Here is a 21025-nt window from a genome sequence, read left to right on the forward strand (position 1 = left end):
CTTTTGCCTTTACGACATAAACCTTTCCCATGTATTACCGTCACGCCTGGTGTCTTATAAAACCAGCCATTATCAAAGAACCCAAAGCCCTGCCTGTAGCACCAGTCTCGTAGCCAGGCATTTAGAGAGAGAATCCTACTATTCCGTCCCACGTCATCACCTGAAAATGGAAGGAGGGAGGAGAAAACAACTTGTGCCCCAGACTCTTTCACCAACCGTCCTAGGGCCTTGTAGTCTTTCTTCATCCCCCTCAGACTACGGGATGCAGCTTCTTCCCCACCTGTCTGGAAGATCAGCAGGGGGTAGTAGTCTGTGGCCTTCACCAGGTTGGGGAGTTTCCTGGTGATATCCCTGATTTGGGCTCCAGGCAGGCTGCAGACCTCCCTGTGATGGGGGTCAGCTCTGCATATTGGGCCCTCAGTTCCCTTTAGGAAGGAGTCTCCAACCACTAAAACTCTTCTCTTCTTCCTTGTGGAGGAGGTAGCTATACGCCTGTCAGGTTTTTCTGACTGTGGTGGGACCTCTGATATAGGTTGCCTCTCCACCACATCCCCGTTGGACCAGCTGTATTCCACTAGGACTTCATATCTATTGCTCAGAGGCACCTGTGGAGGCAAAGTAGGCAAGGAGGGCACTTGCCTTTTGCCACAGCCATAGACTTGCCTCCACACTTGCCTCCTCTCCTCTAAGTTATTGTTTTCCACCTGAGAGGGGCAGAGTACAGGGGCCCCTCGATCCTGGGAGCTCTCCGGCAGGGGCTCCCATTTTTGTTGCAGGGAGGGCAAAGCCTGGCTCCACCAGTCTGTCTCCATTTCAGCCTCTCTAATGCTCCTAAGCCTTTCTACTTCAGCTTGAAACCTTTCAACCTGGCTTTGCAGCTGTGCCGCTCGGCTGAGCAGATCATCTACCTGCTCACAGCGCACACAGCCCCCTGCCACCACAGAGACGCTGTAGCATTCCCTGCAGCCGGCAACCTGCACCATCGCCTCCTTCCGTGGGAGCTCTGTCTGGGTTCCCACATCCATTTTGGTCTTCTTCTACTGGGTAGATACCATTGTTCTTTCACTGAGCTGGGAAATACCTGTTGGTGACACCCCTGGTTCACAGCTCCTTGGCACCTTCCTCGCCCTGTGCACTGGGAGGGAGTCAGTGCCCTCCCCAACGAGCTGCAAACGGCTGCAGCCTCTCCTGCCCTGGGACACACACAGTCACTGCTGACTCACACAGTCACTGCTGACTCTCCCTCTACCCCCTGGGCAGGTACTAGTCCCTCCCCTCCAGGAGGCTTTTTACCACCCAATCAATCACCACCCCCAATCAACAGGGGGTGGTGCATTTAAATTGCCCTCTGTGCCTCTGGCTATGCCCCCTCCTCTCTTGATTCGTTGCCAGGAACCTCCGGGGTGGGGGGGAAGCAGCTCGGGGCTGCTGCTCCAGGGGGGTCAAGAGTACGAAAACCGCCCAGTTACAGCCCGATGCTGCCCTCGCCCCAGCACTAACCTCAAGTTGCTGTCGCTGCTGCCGCCGCTGTAATTTTCAATTACTCTTGCTTCCCCTCCCACCCCAAAGACTGGAGTGAGCATAGATATTAATTCATCTGAAGGTAAGGATTTCTTAGGGCTTTTCTGAGAGGACTTTCTAGGGGAACAGTAGTTCTGATCCTTGCTGTGGTCACTGCCTCTGCTCTCCAAGGGGCCTCCAGGAACTGGATGTTTGGGGGTCTTGAACATAGTTCTCTTCTGTGTGGGACAAGTAGGGAAATATCACGAAGTATGAAATTGTCACTGCTATAAACTCATCCTTTTCCTAATTTATATTGGCAGGTTCAAGCAAATGAAAGCCTTTTTCTAAGTTTCAAAACCTAATTCTCACCTCTAGCTAGATATAAGCCGATGCAGTTGTGTTAACTCAGCAGAGTCACTCTTCGGCACCTGTGAGAGCAGGTTTAGACAAATGGCTCATGTTTAAATGCCAAGCAATCACAGACCTTGTCAGTTTGGGCCATGAAAAGCTTGAGGTTCCTAGTAAGATCCTGCCTGCCTCTCCTATCAGCAGTGGCCATGCGGATCAGGACGGCCGCATGCTCTCTCCAGCGGTTGCTGCTGTACTAGAGTCTGAAGTAATTGAAGTGCTAGAAGCTACTAGAAGACAGATCTGAAACACTCTGGACAACATTTTCCTGAGTATATTAAACTCAGCGTTCACAGGAGAGTTTAATAGCCTAAAGCCAAAAGGACTCATTAGCCCATGGAGGCTGATCTCCAGTATATCATAGACCACTATGTTTCACCTGTTTATCCCTTTACTGAGCCCCGTAACTTGAATTAGACTGAAGTGTGTTGAGCCCTGTAACACAAAATTAAACTTACCCATTCTAGCAGTGAACCTATGCTGAATGCTTCAGAGAAGGGTGAAAATCCAGGAGCAGCATCCTTGTCTGTCTGACCTGGGGGTGTGTTTCCTCTTGTAAGACAAGTAGTGGTGACAATTCTGAGGTACAAGTGAATTCTCTGTACTCTGCTCAGCCCTGTTGAGTGCATGCAGTGGCCAGCCCTGATTTTTCAGAGACAAGTAGGGAAAAGAAGAGAACCTATCTCACCATGTACATTGAAGAGCACTTTACCTTCTGGTCCCTACAAACTCTTGGTTGGAGTCATGATGTTTATTGGCTAATAGCATGTTATTTAGAGGTGGGAACAGTGTTGAATACATTGTGAGGCTGGAAAGGAGATAATCGTGGAATTTACCATTCAAATCTGCTTGTACTTCATCTACCATTGAACCGTCACCAATGCAGTTATACTCTTGGTTCTAGACAGTCTTTAAACAAGTACTTAAGTCTCATTAAAGCAATAGGGATGTAAGCATAAGTCCAAAATTATATATATAATGATGACCTGAATTCAGACCATAATCTCTTTCTGCTTTAAGCTTTGGTGATATAAGATAGTGAACAGCTCACTGCATTACTACTAACAGTATTTGCAGTAAGGATAGAAAGTTTGATGGACCTTGCTAGAAATTAGCCTCTTCAGTGTAGGAGGAGGTGCTTTCTGCTGATTACTTTAAGGAATTATAGCAAATGGAACAGGATTTTTTTCTTCCTTCTGTATGCTTTTATTTTGAATCTTGGCTCTGTGTCATTGTCTGCTATTCTATATAAATCTTTCCTCTGGGCAGGTATCTGATAACTTAAAGATTATTTTCTGACAAATAAGCATTTTCTATTTTCTTGACCATGCTTCTGATCCATGAAAGCAGCTGAAAAAAGGGGATAGGAAAACCTTTAAGAAGGCAAGGTTGTGATTTGAGGCTTTTTTTAAGGCTCTTTGCACACTAGCTCTCTTTTTTAAAATGCTATTCTTGGTTTGAAACTTTAATTCTGGGCGTACATTTGGTGCCCAGATGGTGCAGGCTCACACAGAAGCCCATCACGCTGTCAGGGCAGGCGGATACATATGTAAATATTTTGCCTTTTTCTCCTATAATATTTGGCTTTGTCTAATCTAATTGCTGTCAAAGGCAGAATGTGAAGAACGCTTGAGAGGGGCAAACAGTGAGGACCTATTGACCTATTGCACTAACTTTGGAAGATACTAGTAGACTGTGATGTAACTAATAATTTTGTTTCATGGGTTTTCTTCTTCATGCTGTGAATTCATGGTGTATGATCTAAGTTCATGCCAAGGGATATTGTACAACCTGAGGTAGAAACCTGTATTTCTAGTGGCATAAAAGCATATTTAACCCCTTGGAGCTGTTGATATAAGGCTAAGGGCTCTGCCTTTTCAGTTCAGGCTGACAGTAAGTGTTCTGTACCTGCCTCTTGGTGTATAGAACTCTTTCTTATTTATATAACATATTGCTTCATTTAATTTATTCTATTGAGTGCCTGCCTGTCTTAATGTATTTTTAATACATAAAAACTTTTCCAGCATAGCTGCTTCTCTGGCCAGTGGCAGCTAGTAGCAAACAGTGTGGCCAACCACATCAAGGATGCCTATTTAGTTATTAAAGGCCTGATCCAAAATACCATAATATTAATGGAAAAATGACTTTCATGAGCTTTGAATCTGACTGCTTAGTGAGAAAGGTCTAATAAAGCCAGTGTTAGCTGAGGATACTGACAAAATGCATGTAGGAAACCTTACTGTTTTTCATCAATGCAAGAATGGTCGCACTATCACAGGTTTCTGATCAGATGTGAAATTTGGCTAGGTTATAATTCATGGAAAGCATCAGGCTATGCCAGACCCGTTCCTCTAAGGACACTAACTACGCAGAGAGATGCCAGGAAATCGGGGTCTGGAGGTGTGATTATTGTAGAGGAAGGAAAGTGACTGTAAAAGGATAATGTAATAGTATGACTAGAAGACAAACAGAAGCAGCATGTGGTGCTTTTTTCCATAGAACACAGATGAAATCCTGACTACAGGGGAAAAACATTGCCCATTTCAGCCATTCATGTTGCCACCTGAGGCTCGTTATTCAGGGGTGCCAATAAATTCTGTTTCTGAGCCTGCTATTAAAGTGTCTGGGCACCTTCAAGAGACATATCATAGCCTGTCGCACATGTTTCTGCTTGTCTGTTTTCTTGGCTCTGAGGTGGAAGAGGGTCAAGAAAATTGTTCACTATCTATATATTATTTTTGCTGTGCTGTTTTTTATTACTGAAGCAAAGATCAAAGATGTTTGCTTTGTGTATCTCCTGGAATATGGGCATTGAGACACATTACTGCAGGATAAGCCAATATGTGAATTTACGGTTTCTCTACAGTAAATGACTGTATGCCTGCTGCTAGCTCGTGGTTCGGAGAAAAGAAATGAAAGAAGGGGTGATTTGCCACATACATATCTGATGGTGAAAGCAGACACTGGCAGCTACTGCAGGGCCTTTGGGGTATCATAAGTTTGGATGCGAGCTTACCCTACAGGTAGCTTGTGCGTGTCATGGGCCAAAGATAACATTGGTTGTCACAGTGGACTGATGGTAGGGATTGCTTTGCTCCTAGCCTTTACTTTTGGTTGTCATGGCTATCTAGTCTACAGACGGGAGGACATGTTCCATTCATTTAACAGCCCTTTCTTTTCTGCATTTTGCCCTTCCCAGGAGCAATTGAGCGGTGCACATACATCAAGTACCACTACTCCTCAGCGACCATTCCCAAGAACCTCACCTACAACATCACCAAGACAATCCGCCAGGATGAGTGGCATGCCTTGCGTAAGTGTTGCTGGCTTTCTTCTCTGTTCTCTTCGTGTGTGGACTAAGGGAGGTACTCACTGATAAATGAGAACAGAGGCTTTGATTGACAACCTGCTCAGAGCCCTCTTCTCACGTACAGTTTGTCTTCGTAGCAGACTGATCGATTTGTTCTTCAGACCTACATCTCTGTTTCTGCTGCTGACTAGAAATTCTGCTGAGGCATGGAAAAGTGGTGGTGGGGAAGAAGCATTCATATGCACAGACTAATACTGAGTTAAATACAAAAATGAATAACAAAATCAATGCCCTATTTTTTAGTTCAGTAGAATGCTCTGTACGTGAGCATATTCTCATGCAGTTCATGCTGTTGCCGAGTTTCCTGCTTCCAGCAGAATTCATTGCTGGCTTTTATTGTAGAATATATCCTGCTGCCTGCAGCTCCTGGGAGAGTGGGGCATCTCTCTACTTTGAAGATCTAGAAAGAGAAATGCTGCGCCCTTTAAGGCACAGGGAAGGAGCTTAGCCCTTAGTGATAATTGTAGCCAATGGTCACCAACTTGTAACATTTGCTGAAGCATCAAGAACTGACAGGGATGGAATTGCTTTGAGATGTATTGGCTGGCCTTAAAGGTTTTCTCCTTCTCTTCTTCAAGATGGAAAAGGGTTTTCACTAATAAAATGCAAGAGGTAGGATTTCACAAGGAAGGATGCCACTGCAACTTGCATTTGTTGCTACATAGTCATGGAGACTGATGAATGTCCTGAGCTCCTCTGTCTCAGTGGAAGCAGTTAATAGGTCCTTGAAGATGGCAGGGCTTGAAGGATGCTGATTATGACTGAAAACCTTGAAAGGTGGTAGTGAGCAGCTACTGTTCAGACTCTGTCAGTTTGAGAAATATGTAAGACCTCTGGTGTTCCCAGGGCTTTCAGTCCGTGTTTCACTGCTGCCTTATGTGGCTGTTGCTTTGGGAGGGTCCTTTTAAGTCCTGGCAAGGAGAAGGTATAATGCTATGATTGATTTCCTGCATTGGTAAGGTCAGGCCTGGTTTGAGACTCATTGGTGCTTGTAGACCCACCTGGTCAAATCTGGTAAAGCATTAAGAAAGTTCTAGAGGGTCTTGCTAAACTCCTAATATTTTTGGAAATGTGTCTATGTGTGGATAAATACATATTTTTATTGTGAAATTATGAAGAAAAGGAATATTGAACTCATGCCTCTCAGAAGGCTGTAAGAGGCTGGTCTTGCAAAATACTGTGCTGTGCTCATTTGTCCCAGAAATCAGAAGGTCAGGCGGTTCAGTTCCTATCACGTTTTCTGCTGCCACCTGTCATCTCTGCTGGTGTCAATTTTATGTTAACATAGCTCATGTGTGGGGTAAAAAAGAAATGCATACCCCACCCAAGACGTCTTTTGTTAGGGTTCATAGGGCAGATAGGAAGGGTCTTTTGTTTAGGCTTTTGTTTGTACATGTGTGCTTTTGCCACTGCTGTGAGCAACAATGACTTTTCTGCAACTGTCCACGGGGAATCTCACTTTAATGTAGGAATTATTGTCTTAAAGAAGTTCATCTTTATCTCAGCAATGGCTCAAGTAAAGGGTTATTCTGAAGCTGTGTTTGTATTCCCCCCCGCCCCCAGCTTAAATATCATTACTAATACAGCTGGCCATGTGCATCCCTTGGTGAGATCAGCAAGTTCCTGATTCTGGTGTGTTGGCAGCTGATGGGAGCCTTCAGTAGGGCACCTGGCAGTCTCCAAAGTGGCAGTCTAGACACACTGTGCTGCATATTTACATATCTGATTTAGTCTGAGGCACTTTCAGGGTGAGGCTGCTTGTTCCCTTCCTGGGGAGGGTACACAGAGTGTGTGGGTGTGCATTTATATTTCTGACCCACATTTCTTGCTAGTTCATGAGTCAGATAAGTGTAGGTAGATGTAACTGAAGTTTGAATCTCCCTACCTAAAGACAGGGAAGGAAAGAAATCCTTTGCTGAAGTGCTCTCTTCTCCAGACCAGTTAGGTGCAATGATGAGTGCTTGATATATGGAGTTAGCCACTGGAGGATCTGGAGTTCACTGCATTTAAAAATGAGCTGAACCTATATAACTCTTTCCTGTATAGTTACAGTGACCTTGCTGTTTTTCTCTGAAACATCTTTTTTAAAAGACAAGGGCAATACCAATCTTTTCAAATTGTATTTTGGTTGAGGGGGATGTTCTCCCTTTGCAGTGGAGCAGACATAAAATGAGGTAAGACTCTAAGTCCCTTCAGAAAGTCCCTGTAATTTTAGTTCCTGCCTTAGCAGCTGACCCGGTTCTGTACCTCTGGACTAGCTTCATCCAGGGCATGGCTACTTCAGCTCACCACTGATCATCCTGAGATAGAACAGTGTTTCCAAGTCAACCTGGCCATTATTTTCCTCTGAACAATTTCCTATTCAGAATTTCCCTTTCACTGAGTGTTGTGACAAACAGCAAAAGGAGCAGGGCCCAGACCTGTTGTTCTTCCTCTTCTTGCCATGGATAATTTCTCAGATCTGTAGCATAAGATGGAAAAAAGTATCTCCTGATGAAACACTGGGGCAAAAAGGCATCCTGGAGAATTTCAGAGGAACTGGAAAGATGAAACCAGAGTGTCTAGTCACCCTACTAAAGAAAAATGCCTCTTCCAGGCTGAAGCCACTGCTGTCCTTTGCCATATTTGTATTTCAGTAGTGGTTGTTTTCTTTCCATCATGCATAGGCAGCAAAGAATTGCACCTGGGAAGGAAATCCGTTGCTTTGCCTGTTTACTGGGTGGGGGATCAGAGGAGAGTGGTCTCCAGCCATGCCCAGCAGACTGCTTTTTTCGAACTGGTTGGCAGGACTGATTCTCCACCAGTTTCTCTTGAATTGCAGGAGTGGATGAGTGGCAATTAATTTGAGGCCGAGGACCTCATGGCACCAGTCATCATAGAAAGCAGATATTCCTCTAGCTGTGCTGTCAGCTATGCCAGAAGAACCCTGGGAGCAGCTGGACCTAGAGGAATGGTTGGAGCTGACTTTATCATTTTTATTTTATCTTTTTCCATTCTGTTTGATGTTTTCAAGATGGAACCTTTGCTCCAAATTCATTGTCTATGGCAGCATGAGCTGGGGAAATAGGGCTTCACTTCCCTGCAATCAGTTCCTCTCAACCATCTCTGGTTAAACAGGGATGGAGGGAAGGATGACTGTAGTATTGCCAGCTCTCACCTGTCAGGAGATAAATGTTCGTCTAATTAGACAAAACAAGTGTCTATATGAGCTGGGAGGAGAAGGGAGAAGGGAAAGAAAGATGTCCAACAACTCTGAGCATGAGTAACTGTCTCTTTATGGAAAATACCAGTGTAATGATATGATTGAGTCACTATTAGGCATTTATCCTGTCACATTTTGGCCCCAGTCTTGTGCACAGTAACTTGGTCCTTAGTTCTGGCTTCTGAAAAAAGCTCCAGCAGCATCACTGATGCTTTTAGAAATGGAGGTATATATTATTAGAACAAAAATCCAAGAAAATCTGAACAGTTCTATATTTATTTGCATATTCAGTTCCATGTGTTTTATGCTGTTCTTGTAGGTTTACTTTCAGTATGCTACAGATTTGTGTTCACAAAACATGGGGAAAATGATCATGGAAGGGGTTTGAGCTCTAGAATATGATACAGGCATTGGGAAGGGTGAGAGGCATTTTCAGGTGTTGGAATAAGCACTTTAACTGGATGCTTGTACTTCAAGAAAGTTGACCATAAAAAGGAGGCTATGTTGATGCTAATTTTTTTTCTCTTGTCCCAAAACTTCAGGAAACCATTATCTGGTATATTATGGCAAAGAAGGTGAAAGGCCATTTTTGCTTTGAAAATGGTAGTACCACCAGTGCAATGAGGGGATGTACTATATTGTTTGGCATCTTCCAGGAACCAACAATGCTGTTCCCTAAAACCACTGTGAGGGGTAATACACTCAAAGCTCAGGGAGTATTTAGTCTACTGGTTTATTCTTTGGAGCAAACAGACACCTATTGGGTTGATGATGTTTTATACTATTAGAAGGACTGTAAGAAGATCATTCAACTTCCCCCCCAATAAGCTATAGACAACCCAGGCTCTAAATTGATCTTCTGGTGCAGTCTTTAAGAAACAACTGTTTTGTGAAAAAGGGTAACCACAGCGTAGAAGATAGATGCAAAGAGGAATTTCTAAGTATGTTTAAGCCAGCTATCTACATTTCATTGTCTTGCTGGGAGAATTAGGATTATAAATTTATTTTGAGGAAGCTGAATAGTGCAGAAAAGGGAGGAAGGTACAGATAAGAGGAGAGGGATGGTTGTCATACTTTCTCAGAGCCAGTCTAGCATGATAATGTTTTATTTTTGCCTCTAGCTTCTTTTGTTTAGACCTTATGCTGCTTTGCTCATTTTCACCTTTGAACATACTTGTATTTGCCATGAGACTTCTTTGTGCATCCATTGCTTGAACAATTTCAACAAAACAACTGTGTAGGTACTACGGGACTGTAGGTTAGCCTGTTATGGGCTCAGTGCTGCCTGGAGCCTCACAGGGCTGATGCTTGTGGGTCACTCTGCAGTATTGCTCACTGTGGTCTTGGCAAGGAAAGGGTAAAAGGGGGCTTTTCCAGGGCCACCTTCTGTCCAAGGCAGGTGGAGAAAGTATTGTGATTTGAAGCTTTGCAAACAATCAAGTTGCTGATGTGTGTTCTTGAAGACTGAGTTGTTTTTTGTTTTTTTTTTTTTCCTCTCAGAGAACAAATCAAACCATTGCCTCTTCCCTTTCTGCTGCCTTGGTAGCTGAAATGGGATAAATGCCACACAGCACTCAGAGCCTTTGTATGTCAGAGCTCCCAATGGCTTGTGCTATATTGCATGAAAGTCTCCAGATCAGAAGAGAGATGAAAAATTCTTCCTTCTATCCAAAAGCTTTTATTTTACTGACTCACAGAGCCTGTCATGCGAGGTAGATAGCTGAGTCTTTAAGTCTGTTATTTTTCCTCCTTCCCTATATATCACAAACCTGAATTTGTACTTTGCATTGAACGCGGTCACAAAAGAGAGAATTTCTGTTTATCTGTTCTTCTCCAGCTTGCTGTTGCCACCTAGGCCTGTCTTCCACAGCTGCAGTGTTTTGTGCCCAGGAACATGAGTGTTGCATCTGGGCAGAAAGTGGCTGGAATTGCTACGGAAACTGATCTCTTCCAGCACAGCTTAAAAATTGTGTCACCAGACTGCTTTAGAGAGAACCAGTTCACATACAGGTAGCTGATACTTCCTGAGAAATGATTAGAATTTCCTGGATTTTTTGGAAATGCTCTTTGTCTGGCAGTGTGTGATCTCCTTTGCCTGTCTGCTACCTGCTCCGCTTCTACTGCGGGATCACAAGATATGGGCTCTGAATCTAGAGCATTGGCATGGGGAGCCGCATTGTCAGGAGAAGAGGAACCATAATGCCTTGTGTTAATTGGAATGATAACGTTTGTCTGTGCTGTTGAAAACTGCAATAATCCTGCATTTGTAATGGTCTGAAAGCCATTTGCATAAAATATGAATTGTAAAGTCAAAAGTAATAGCCTGGCACTTTCTGAGAGGAGCAAGTATTGGAGGAAACGAAGGATTTCTACAGGATGTGGAGAGTGGTAATATTTTAATTCATATAGCATCTATGCTGAAAGCTGAATGGATTTTATCAGCCTTAATGGTCTGAAGTTTGCAGGAGATTAAGGCTTCTTCATTTAGGCCTACAAAGCACTCAAATACCTCCTCGTAACCAGTAAAACTACTGGGGGGGAGCTGGGAAAACCTCCTTTTGTAGAGATCAGTTGTGGTACTGATGGCAGTGGCAACAATTAGCACACTGGAAAAGACTGTAATGTCTATACTTCAGATTTCTACAGGCTTCCAAGCCTTCTCACTCCATGGAACAAGATGTTGAGACTTGCACAGAAGCTCAACTGATAGCTTGACAATGCATTAGTAACACCAGTAGGCTCATGGGCTTGACCTTGTCTGCTTTTATAAGCAATAATAAATATTTCATTGTTATATCTGTATTAAGTGCTGACCCGAGAGAATTTTTGCTTTTGTTTTTTTCCTGGGTACTCCTGAAAGCAGTGTTTGAAATAAATAGGCAGCATCCCACTTTTCTTGCTTCTTTCTTCCACTCTCTCCCCTGTACTCCCTTGGGTCTCCTTCCATTCCTATGTTCCTCTACAAGGAAATGCTGTTTCATTTTTAATTAGCTACCTTAACCCCCCAGATGGAGGTACACCCTGAAGTATGACACTGTCCTGCTGGTCAGTGCCATTTGGCTGACAATATGATGTCATTCCTTAATGCATTGGTTATTAAAGCAGCCGGGGCAGCCACCCTGGAGGTTAGTCAGGCAGCAGGTGCTCACATGCCTGGAGGTCTACTGTTGTTGGATCTTCATCATATCCATCATTCCCATAGCTAATGACCAGGTGGTAGTGACAGACCTTATCATTCCCCTCTCTCTCTCTCTCTCTCTCTCTCTCTCTCTCTGCTTTAGGGTTTTCTTCATATCGTGCTATTTCAAGCTAAGATATAAAAATGTGTTTTTGGCATCAAAATCTAAGACCTATTTTGAAATCTGTAAGGGATTTTATTGCCTTCTGCTGGGCTTCTTCTTAGGATCTGCTAATATGGCTGTGACCTTAATACCTATGCTAGTGAATAGCTTTCCCAGCTGCATGCTACTTTTTATTTCCCATACTACCTTTGCTTCTTAGAGACAGAAGAGCAGGGCAGGAGAGAAGGAGGAGGTCTGGAGACCTCCTAGTCCTGAGTTGCCAGTGGGGTCTGAGTAGGAAACATGGCAAAGATTTGGGAAGGGAGGAAATGAGGACAGGGAAAGGGATGAAACGTTGTGCTGGTGCGTTGGGAGAGGTGAGACAAGGGATTAATGAACAATGAGACTGGGATAAGGGCTGGAGTGGTGGCCATTTTTGCACCTTTGTTTCTAAATTTTTCCAAGCTTTTTGTTGTTATTGTGTGTTGGAGGGGGATGGGGAATGTACAGGGAAGGATCCCTCAAAAGCCCTATTCAAAGTGCACAAGTCAGAAGTCTTACTGTACATATACTGCTAACACATCTGGCAGAGGGGAGGTCTTATCCTGCTCCCTCAGGCAGCAGGTTCTTCCACCAGCTCATGAACAGCACGTTCAGAGGTGAATCAGAAGAGTCTTATTCTGCTGATGAACCACTCGCCACTCTTCTGAATCATTAAGAAACTCCACACTAGAATTCCTGCTTTTGGAGTTTGTTGTTTATTTTAAAGTTAAGAACTTAAAATAAAATCAGATGAGCGTTTTTAAGGCTGCAAACACAAACATGTAACGTTAGCAGATGACACAGTTCGGGCTGCATAGTTGGCCTTAATTTATCTCCTCTGAGCACACTCATTATCAAGTCTTTAATTACTGTAATCACATACTGTGTTTTCCACAAGATCTCTGACTTGTTCCATACATTTGGGATATTCTGTTTCCATTCAATGATGCCTTCAATGTTTGCTTTCTTTTTCATTGCTTAATGTATGGTTGCTGGCCTTTTTATTGCAGAATACACAACCCCTGATCCAAAGACAAACTTAACCACTTCATGAGCTTTGTCACATTTCTAATTATTGTACTGAAGCATGGCATGTAAAGATAAATATATTAATATCTAATAACCTTTTGAGGTGGGCTATAATTTCCATTTTAGGCCTGGAAATCAAAGTTACCTCGTTTGGGTTTTTTTCTGAGTGTTCAGCTGGAGATGATGATGACTTGAGTTTTACAGTACTTAGCATTAAATAGCCTTTTGTATGTTCAGAGCACAGCTCCCATCGACTTTCGGGGCAACTATAAGTGCTCCATACCCTGTAAATCAGACTTCAAATGGTCACCCAGCTCACACTGGGTCAGACTAAATGAGGAAAATATGGCTAGGGATCACCTCTAAAGAGATTTCTTAGACTAATTGACTTATCACCAAGGGCTTTTGGGGTAAGTGTAGAGGAAAGTGTTTGTGTGAGAGGGAGGAGGAGCTGTATGTCAGCTGGCTGATCTCAGCTCACGCTGCTCTTAGCTACAGGGTTGCGTGTGTTCTCACCTTTCACACCAACCCTTTCAGAGGGTCACATTCTTGTATTTCCTAACTTTGGCATGCTTGACTCGGCAGTGTTCATAATGTTTTTATACTTTTTGTTTGCTTTTGTTTTTTGTTATATTTGTAAGTGCAGGCACTTGGATTCACCTTGGCTTAGGCAATGTTTTACGTTATCTCCTACTGTTATGTTGGAAAAAAGACATGCTTTTATCTTCATCATTGAAGAGTCTTAGGGTATTTACAGAGCTGTTCTGAGTGCAGGAAAATTGAGAGCAAACCCCTTCCAGCCTTACTGGTGATTTTTTTCAAAAGAGTATTAGACATTTTGCCTGTTGCAGTGTGGAGATGTTGACAGGTAAAACATACCATTGCTAATCATTTCCAGTCACTCAGTGAGTCAAAATATAGCTTTATTAATATGCATACAGAGCTCTCTGTTTCCCTTCTCTTCCTCTTGAGAGAAACAGAGGGGGAGAGATGGGCGTTTTTCTATGTCTCTTGGCTAATCAAGAATGATGCCTTGTGCATTCTTAGGGTGAGAACACAGTAAAGAACAAACAGGATGATCTAACGGGTCTCTTCCATCCCTGACTTCTATAATTTTTGATTTATATACCAATTTAATGCCTGGTTTATGATGATTTATATCCCCGTTTATTTATACCCCAGTCTGATGCCCCACCCCACACTGTTAGCGAGATGAAAGCCAGCCATTTAAATATTTCAAGGTGATTACATGCCAAGTGCCATACACAGGGTTAGTAATGAGAAGTAAGTGTTTCCTTGCTTCATTGCAAGAAGAAAGACTTAAGTGGAACATTTTGGAAATGAGATTATTGTGATTTGTTCACAAAGCCATGCACCATCCATAAGGGAACATCACAGCAGCCAGCATGAGATAGACACCAACAAACTTTGAATCACAGCCTGGCTTTGACCATGACAGAAGGTGCAGGCTGAAACACGTACGTGATTTTTGTATGTTGATCGCTACTAGGTAGAGGTTGCAATTTTAATTACTGTTTTGCAGTGATGCTTTTTGTACATTGAATTGCAGAATAAACCTGATCCTCACGTACAACCAGGACATCCTCCTACTTGCTACCTTGAAAAGGTCTAAAATGTGTGAATATTAATGTGTGAAAACTATAATGCAGCTTTACATCCTCAGATTCTTATATTGTTAACTGGGCCATGATGGTTTCAGTCACATTATTGGAGTTGAATGTAGTTCTGCCCCAGGAAGACTGGATGAAGCTGAAGGATTTGTCTTAGGGCCTATCCCAAGACTCCTTAATTGGCTGGGTGAATCACAGTTTAGCTGTTCAATTATTCCCTGCCCACCTCCGGGAACTGACTGCACAGTTGGTGAGGGAATAGGAAATCAGGAATATAAATCAACTGCAGGTATCTCCTGTGGGACTTCAGAGTTCAGTCTCGCAAATCTCATCTGGCTGCTCTGGATGTAGGTTATATTTAATGGAGCTTGAGCCTGCATGTCCCTCTGCATCACTGGAATTATGACAGCTAATTTGAGTCTATCTGCTGCTGGTGCATGCAATTGATCAATATCTCTTTCATAAATACAAACTCTCTCTCATCTCTGCTTCCATCAGCTTTGTCTTTTCTGCCTTGCCCTTTGCATCCCTGTTTCTTTTGGGGTTTTTTGGTGGTTTTGTTTTGTTTTGTTTTTTCCCCAAACTTGATTCTCACCTAGGTATTCTGAGAAGGAAATCAATGGAAGAATATCACTTACTGACCTAAGAGGGGTTTCTTTGCCATACACAACTAAGGCTGTAAATAATTCAGTAGGGTCCCTGTCTTTTCTTTCCTCCCATAAGATTGGGTTTATTAAATTTTTATGGGAGGGGACATGGAGGTGGCTGAATTACTGGTTTTATTTGAGCCAGTCCTTAGCAATGCATTAGCTCAGTACTAGCTGCTCTTCACTCATCATCATAGGCACGTACTAAGTCAGTCTTCCTTGTAGAATCCATTCTGTGGCACGTTATAATCACATATTTGAGCATGATGTAATGCTGTTCCTTATAACTCGCTCTCATGCCTGATTGTGTTGCCATGGGAAGAAAAGTGTTAAACAAACAAGGCAAGGCTTAATCTTTTTTTCCAGTATCAAGAGGGAGTCAGTAGTGGCATGAATCCATATACACAAAGATCCTAATCAGAAGGGAGCAATAGACTGGGGACTAAGAGTTTGGTTCTGCTTATATTTATACCAGAATAATAATTTTACTGAAACAAGAATAGATATTCTGAGATAAAAATAATGTGAAATCGGCATCTGTGTGCAAAATACTCAATAGATTTCAGAAAAGTAAAAGTGCTTCTTGTGATTTTAGGCTTTTTGATATTTCAGTGAAAATAAACAGATTCCACAATTACACTTTTCTGTTAATGCTGCTACTGACAGTATGTAGTGTACCTTCCACCCTAGCATCTTCAAACACTTGGGCAATGGTTTTCACTCAGTATCCTTCGGATTGAAACAGGGTGTGGAAAGAGGAATACAACACAAGTATACCCATTTCACGTGCAGAAAAAGTTGCAGAGAAGTTAATTGACCCGCTAAATGTCGTGCAGAGAGTGAGTGGGAGAGCCAGAAACAGAACTCAGGTCTTTGGACTCCCACTGCTGTAAGTGCTAGACAATGCTGCCTCTTGTAGTGCCAGAGATTATGCAGCATATCTCCTAGAAAAGACCATTGCAAAACCCTATATCAAGGATAATGGTTTTTCTAAAGATATTAAAAAATTAGAATAATTTTCAAGTGAAAACTTACTGGTCAAAACCGGAATCCATTACATACATTAGTGGTGATTTTCTCTTAGAAATAAACGCAAAAGAACCTTCAAAGTCTGGTAGTGAATTAAGGTATACAAAGTGGGAATTCCTCAGCACCTGCTGAAAACTAGGTCCTTGAAGATATCTGAGGGTGACCAACTAGAATCAATAATAATTTCAAAAATTATCTCTACTAGAATATATGTAGGTACTGTGGATTTTCTGCCACATATGAATTGGACTCTAAGCCAGTGTCCTCACTGATTGTCATGACAACTGATACGCACAGCAAGAATAACATACTGGTACTCAGTTTTACCTGCAAGTAATCTTAACTGTCATTTTATTTGACAAGTAATCAAATGAGTACATTTTGAGAAATAATAATTATCAGTCCTATTACAGACCCATAAAGTAATCTGGAAGAAGAAATGCACACTGAATGGCAAACTGTAGGCAAATAATTTCAAGATGGCCTTCCTGATATTGCCTGAGGAGAACCTGTCCTGTATGGTGAATCCTTCTTAGCCAGCAGAGTGGCCAGCCAGCTCTGCACCTCATCCCAAAATGGCATGGGTAAGGAACTGATTAATTGACAGGTATAGTCCTGAACCATGCCAGGGTATATTAAAGCTACCTGTGATTTATTCTAACATAAACCTAGGTTGAACTGGTCTTTGGCTTGTTTCGGGAGTATCTTCATCCCTCATGGCACTCAGCACATCAGGAAGTACTTGTTGACTATTTCTGATGTATTTTATTGCTGTTTAGGTCTTTGCATGAAAGCAGGATTTTTATTCAGTAAATGAGCCTTGAGTCTGACACTTAACCGTTCACTGGAGCACTAGCTCTCTGAACTGACTTCAGCTGACGAAGTGGAGAAGTCTGTGGTGACATCATTGCCAGGGAGGAACAGATTTTTCATGTGGAAGGAGCTGAGAATTTTTTTTAAGAAGCAGGCAATTCATGCAAAAGTTTTTTGTAACAAGGAACAGGGATGAGAAATGCAAAAACTACTTGATATGGCAATAGGATTAGCTTTTCAGAGTAGTCCTCCCGAAGTTTTCCAGGAGGAATCAGTGGTTCTTTGAAGAGCTGAATTGACAGCTCTGCTAGGTGAAGCTTTTTGAGGGACCAAGGGTAGCACAGGTAGGAGCACTTTGAATATCCGTGGGATGCATAGATAGATTAGACCACTTGATGTATCTCTCTGGCTGCTAGTTTGTACAATTCTCTGATTAACAGTTCTGGCCTTGGCTTTCCACGCGAAGTAAGAGAGCAGAGTTCCAGAGGTAAATGAATCCCCATTTTATGGTAGTCAGATGACACCAAGTGCAATTTAAGGATATTCTTTTTTTTTTTTAATCACTATTGGGGGAGACTCAGTATTTTACTAGCCAGAAAAGAGAGGCCGTTTGTCAGCAGCTTATTGGATTCATGACGAGTGTTTTGCTGTCTTTTTCTCACAGAGCAGCAGAAGAGCTAATCTGTTGCTGTACAAAAGCAATGCTTAGAGAAGGCATAGTAGATACTGTTGTAGGAGCTAAGACACTGTAGTAAGGTCTGGGAGGCCCCTAAACCTGGTGGTATAGTCCCTAGAAGAGATGCATTAGCTGAAAGGGTTCCACCTGAGCGGGGGACCAGGGAGAGCTAGTTCCCAGGCAGTGATAGCTATAAGAATTGCAAACTTGGCTATGAAGCTGGCAGAAGGAGCTTCAGCCAAAGACGATATAGGTGATGTGGCCCCAAGTTATCTGCAGAGGGCTCTGACCAATGAAGCAATCTCATCTTGGTGGGGTTGGGGAGGTAAACAGTTTGGGGCAGAAAGCCACCTGCTTTGACAGCTGCCTTCATTTTCATGTTGGTAGAAAGGGAAAGACATCTGGTGGGTGGCTGTTTGGTGGCATGGTTGGCAGTTGGAGGACATTGCTGTTTTCTAAGTCTTTTATTCCTGTATTGTAGGCGTGAGCAGAGAAAACACTCCCAGGTACAGGAGCAGGACTCTTACAGCCTTGGAGAATGGTGAAGAGAGGAACTCTTTGTATGACTGGGACACTTTCTTTGTTTTCTTCTGAGGATTCAGTTGGATTAGCTTTCAGTGGTGCCTTTAACTATATGAATAAAGAAGCCAAAGTGATATGTGTAAACATTGGGGGAGAAGCTAAAAGAGAGAAAAGAGAAAAATGGAAAAGCTGCTGGGGGAAATAGAAATGTCATACAGAATCACAGAATCAACCACGTTGGAAGAGACCTCAGGGATCATCGAGTCCAACCGTTGCCCTGACACCACCCTGTCAACTAGACCATGGCACTAAGTGCCATGTCCAGTCTTTTCTTAAACACATCCAGAGATGGTGACTCCACCACCTCCCTAGGCAGCCCATTCTAATGTCTAATAACCCTTCTGAAAAGAAATTCTTCCTAATGTCCAACCTCAACCTCCCCTGGCGAAGCTTGAGGCTGTGCCCTCTTGTCCTATCACTAGTTGCCTGGGAAAAGAGACCGACTCCCACTTCACTACAACCTCCCTTCAGGTAGTTGTAGACTGCAATAAGGTCACCTCTGAGCCTCCTCTTCTCCAGGCTAAACAACCCCAGCTCCCTCAGCCGTTCCTTGTAGGACAGACCCTCCAGACCCTTCACCAGCTTGGTCGCCCTCCTCTGGACTCACTCCAACACCTCAACATCTTTCTTGAAGGGCGGGGCCCAGAACTGGACACAGTATTCAAGGTGCGGCCTCACCAGTGCCGAGTACAGAGGGACAATCACTTCCCTAGACCGGCTGGCTACACTATTCCTAATAGAGGCCAGGATGCCATTTGCCTTCTTGGCCACCTGGGCACACTGCTGGCTCATGTTTAGCCAGCTGTCGATCAGCACCCCCAGGTCTCTTTCCGCTGGGTCGCTTTCTAACCACTCTTCCCCAAGCCTGTAGCGTTGCATGGGGTTGTTGTGGCCGAAGTGTAAGACCCAGCCCTTGTTCTTGTTGAACCTCACGCCGTTGGTCTCAGCCCATCTATCTAACCTGTCCAGATCCCTCTGTAGGGCCTTCCTACCCTCCAGCAGATTGACACTCCCACCCAGTTTGGTGTCATCTGCAAATTTGCTGAGGGTGCACTCAATCCCTACGTCTAGATCATCATGCCTAGATGCTCTTCTGCGTATAGAGAGAACATCTCTGTTTATTATACATCAATGTGGATGCATTAGATTCATGTGAAAATCAAACAAATTCCTAACATTGCTGGCACCGCTGAGGCAATAACCAGAAGCTGTTGCCTCTGTCACTTTCCTTTTGCAGTAAAGTCTGATAGTGAATGAGACTGGCTTGAGTTTGCCATCACTCACTCATTACTTTTTTAAAATTTACTTCTCAGTCTGTATGTGTCAAGCTCTTGACAAAACCCTGATAAGCAAGAGAAAGGTTGAGCAAACAAAGCAAGCCTTTCCACAGATCGATAGAGATCAATCTCTTCATTTTGACTGAATGACAAAACAAAAACTGCAATTAAAAGTATGTTTGATGCTGATAGCTAGCGGGCAGCTCCCAAAACCAAAGTACCAAGAGACACATAGGAGGGCTCTTGCCTGCATCTTATTTATACTGAGCCCATCAGAGGTATGATGTTAGCACAGACATGAGGATCACACAACAGGTAGATGTGCCTTGAGGCATGTGTGGGGAGGATCCTGGCCTAACTATTTGACTAGGGCTAGGTTTGTTATTTACTGGTGGTCCACGATACTAACTGCAATGACATACAGCTTTGGGCATATGTATATCCTAGACTATAGCAACAAGGGCAGAGGACCATAGCCAGGGCAGAGCTGCAGGTGACACAAGGGTGGGACTATACTTTGGTGTTAGTCAGCATCTGTAATGTCAGTTGGTACCAGATCACATGCAGCTGTCCGGTAATACAACACATCTGGTGCACAGACTTACATAAAAATCTAGGAGTGGGATGATGATATTTAGGTGTCATTAGATCATTCAGTCAACCATGTGGGACATAGCCATGCCAGTGCACTGAACCCCAACAAACCTTACAGGTATAGCTTGAAGGCATCATGACCAAACAGCATGTGAGATTCACTGGACTCTGTTTCCTGACCGAATGCTGTGTACTGAAAGGCTTGCTTGCTGTGGCATTCAGGTACCAAAACGTGGGTCTTGGTGAAGTAGTTCTAAAAAGGTGTGTTAGTACACAGTATTGTCAAGAAAATAGTTGTCCTGGTAGGATCACTGACTACTTAGAGCACCAACTTATAAAAACATTTTTGTAGGCACTGCTGTATATACCCATCTTATACCCACCTGTACATGAATGTTTGTGATGGATATAGAACGGGTGGCACAGGAAAGTAAGGAGTGTAAGTGGAATATTACTACTAGAAAATATCAATAGCTGATGCTTGACTCTTTTCCTTTCATGAAGGAGTGGAAAACTGATTGTTCAGTTGTCCTGAATTCAATGTGTTGTTCTGTTTCTCTTGCTACAATGCTGGCATCATCAATAAAAGTAAATGAGACACGGCTGGATGTGACATTTCTGGTGGGCCTCTGGTGTGAATGAACAGACAGTAGGAACAGAACATTGGCTCCTGCAATAAGATGAGTTTTCTCTTTATTGGGGGTGGGGCGGCGGGGGGAAGGCTGAAATAGTGTATTGCTTGAGAAAGCAAGAGACTTGACAGCACCGGCTAAAGCCAGGCAGGTACTGCAGGCAAGTACTAGGCACTTTTCCCAGTTACGGCCACACTAGAGTGCTTAATCACCATGTACAAACTGTTGTTCGAGCAAGAGTTGATTCCTTGGTGTGGTGCACACTTTTGTCTTCAGACAGCTTTGCTGCTGTGTCTGGAGCCTTCCCCT

General features: G+C 43.3%; 1 protein-coding gene across 1 annotated transcript in view; it reads left to right on the top strand.

Moving 5' to 3' along the window:
- TMEM178B (transmembrane protein 178B) overlaps window positions 1–21025 on the top strand; it is a 233216-nt gene that overhangs the window by 60410 nt on the left and 151781 nt on the right. The window contains exon 2 of the mRNA XM_068402206.1: window positions 5111–5224. Coding sequence (XP_068258307.1) covers window positions 5111–5224 — 114 coding nt within the window. The remainder of the gene's footprint in view (window positions 1–5110; window positions 5225–21025) is intronic.

This window comes from Nyctibius grandis, chromosome 5 (genome assembly GCF_013368605.1).
Source record: "Nyctibius grandis isolate bNycGra1 chromosome 5, bNycGra1.pri, whole genome shotgun sequence".
NCBI classification, from domain to species: Eukaryota; Metazoa; Chordata; class Aves; order Nyctibiiformes; family Nyctibiidae; genus Nyctibius; species Nyctibius grandis.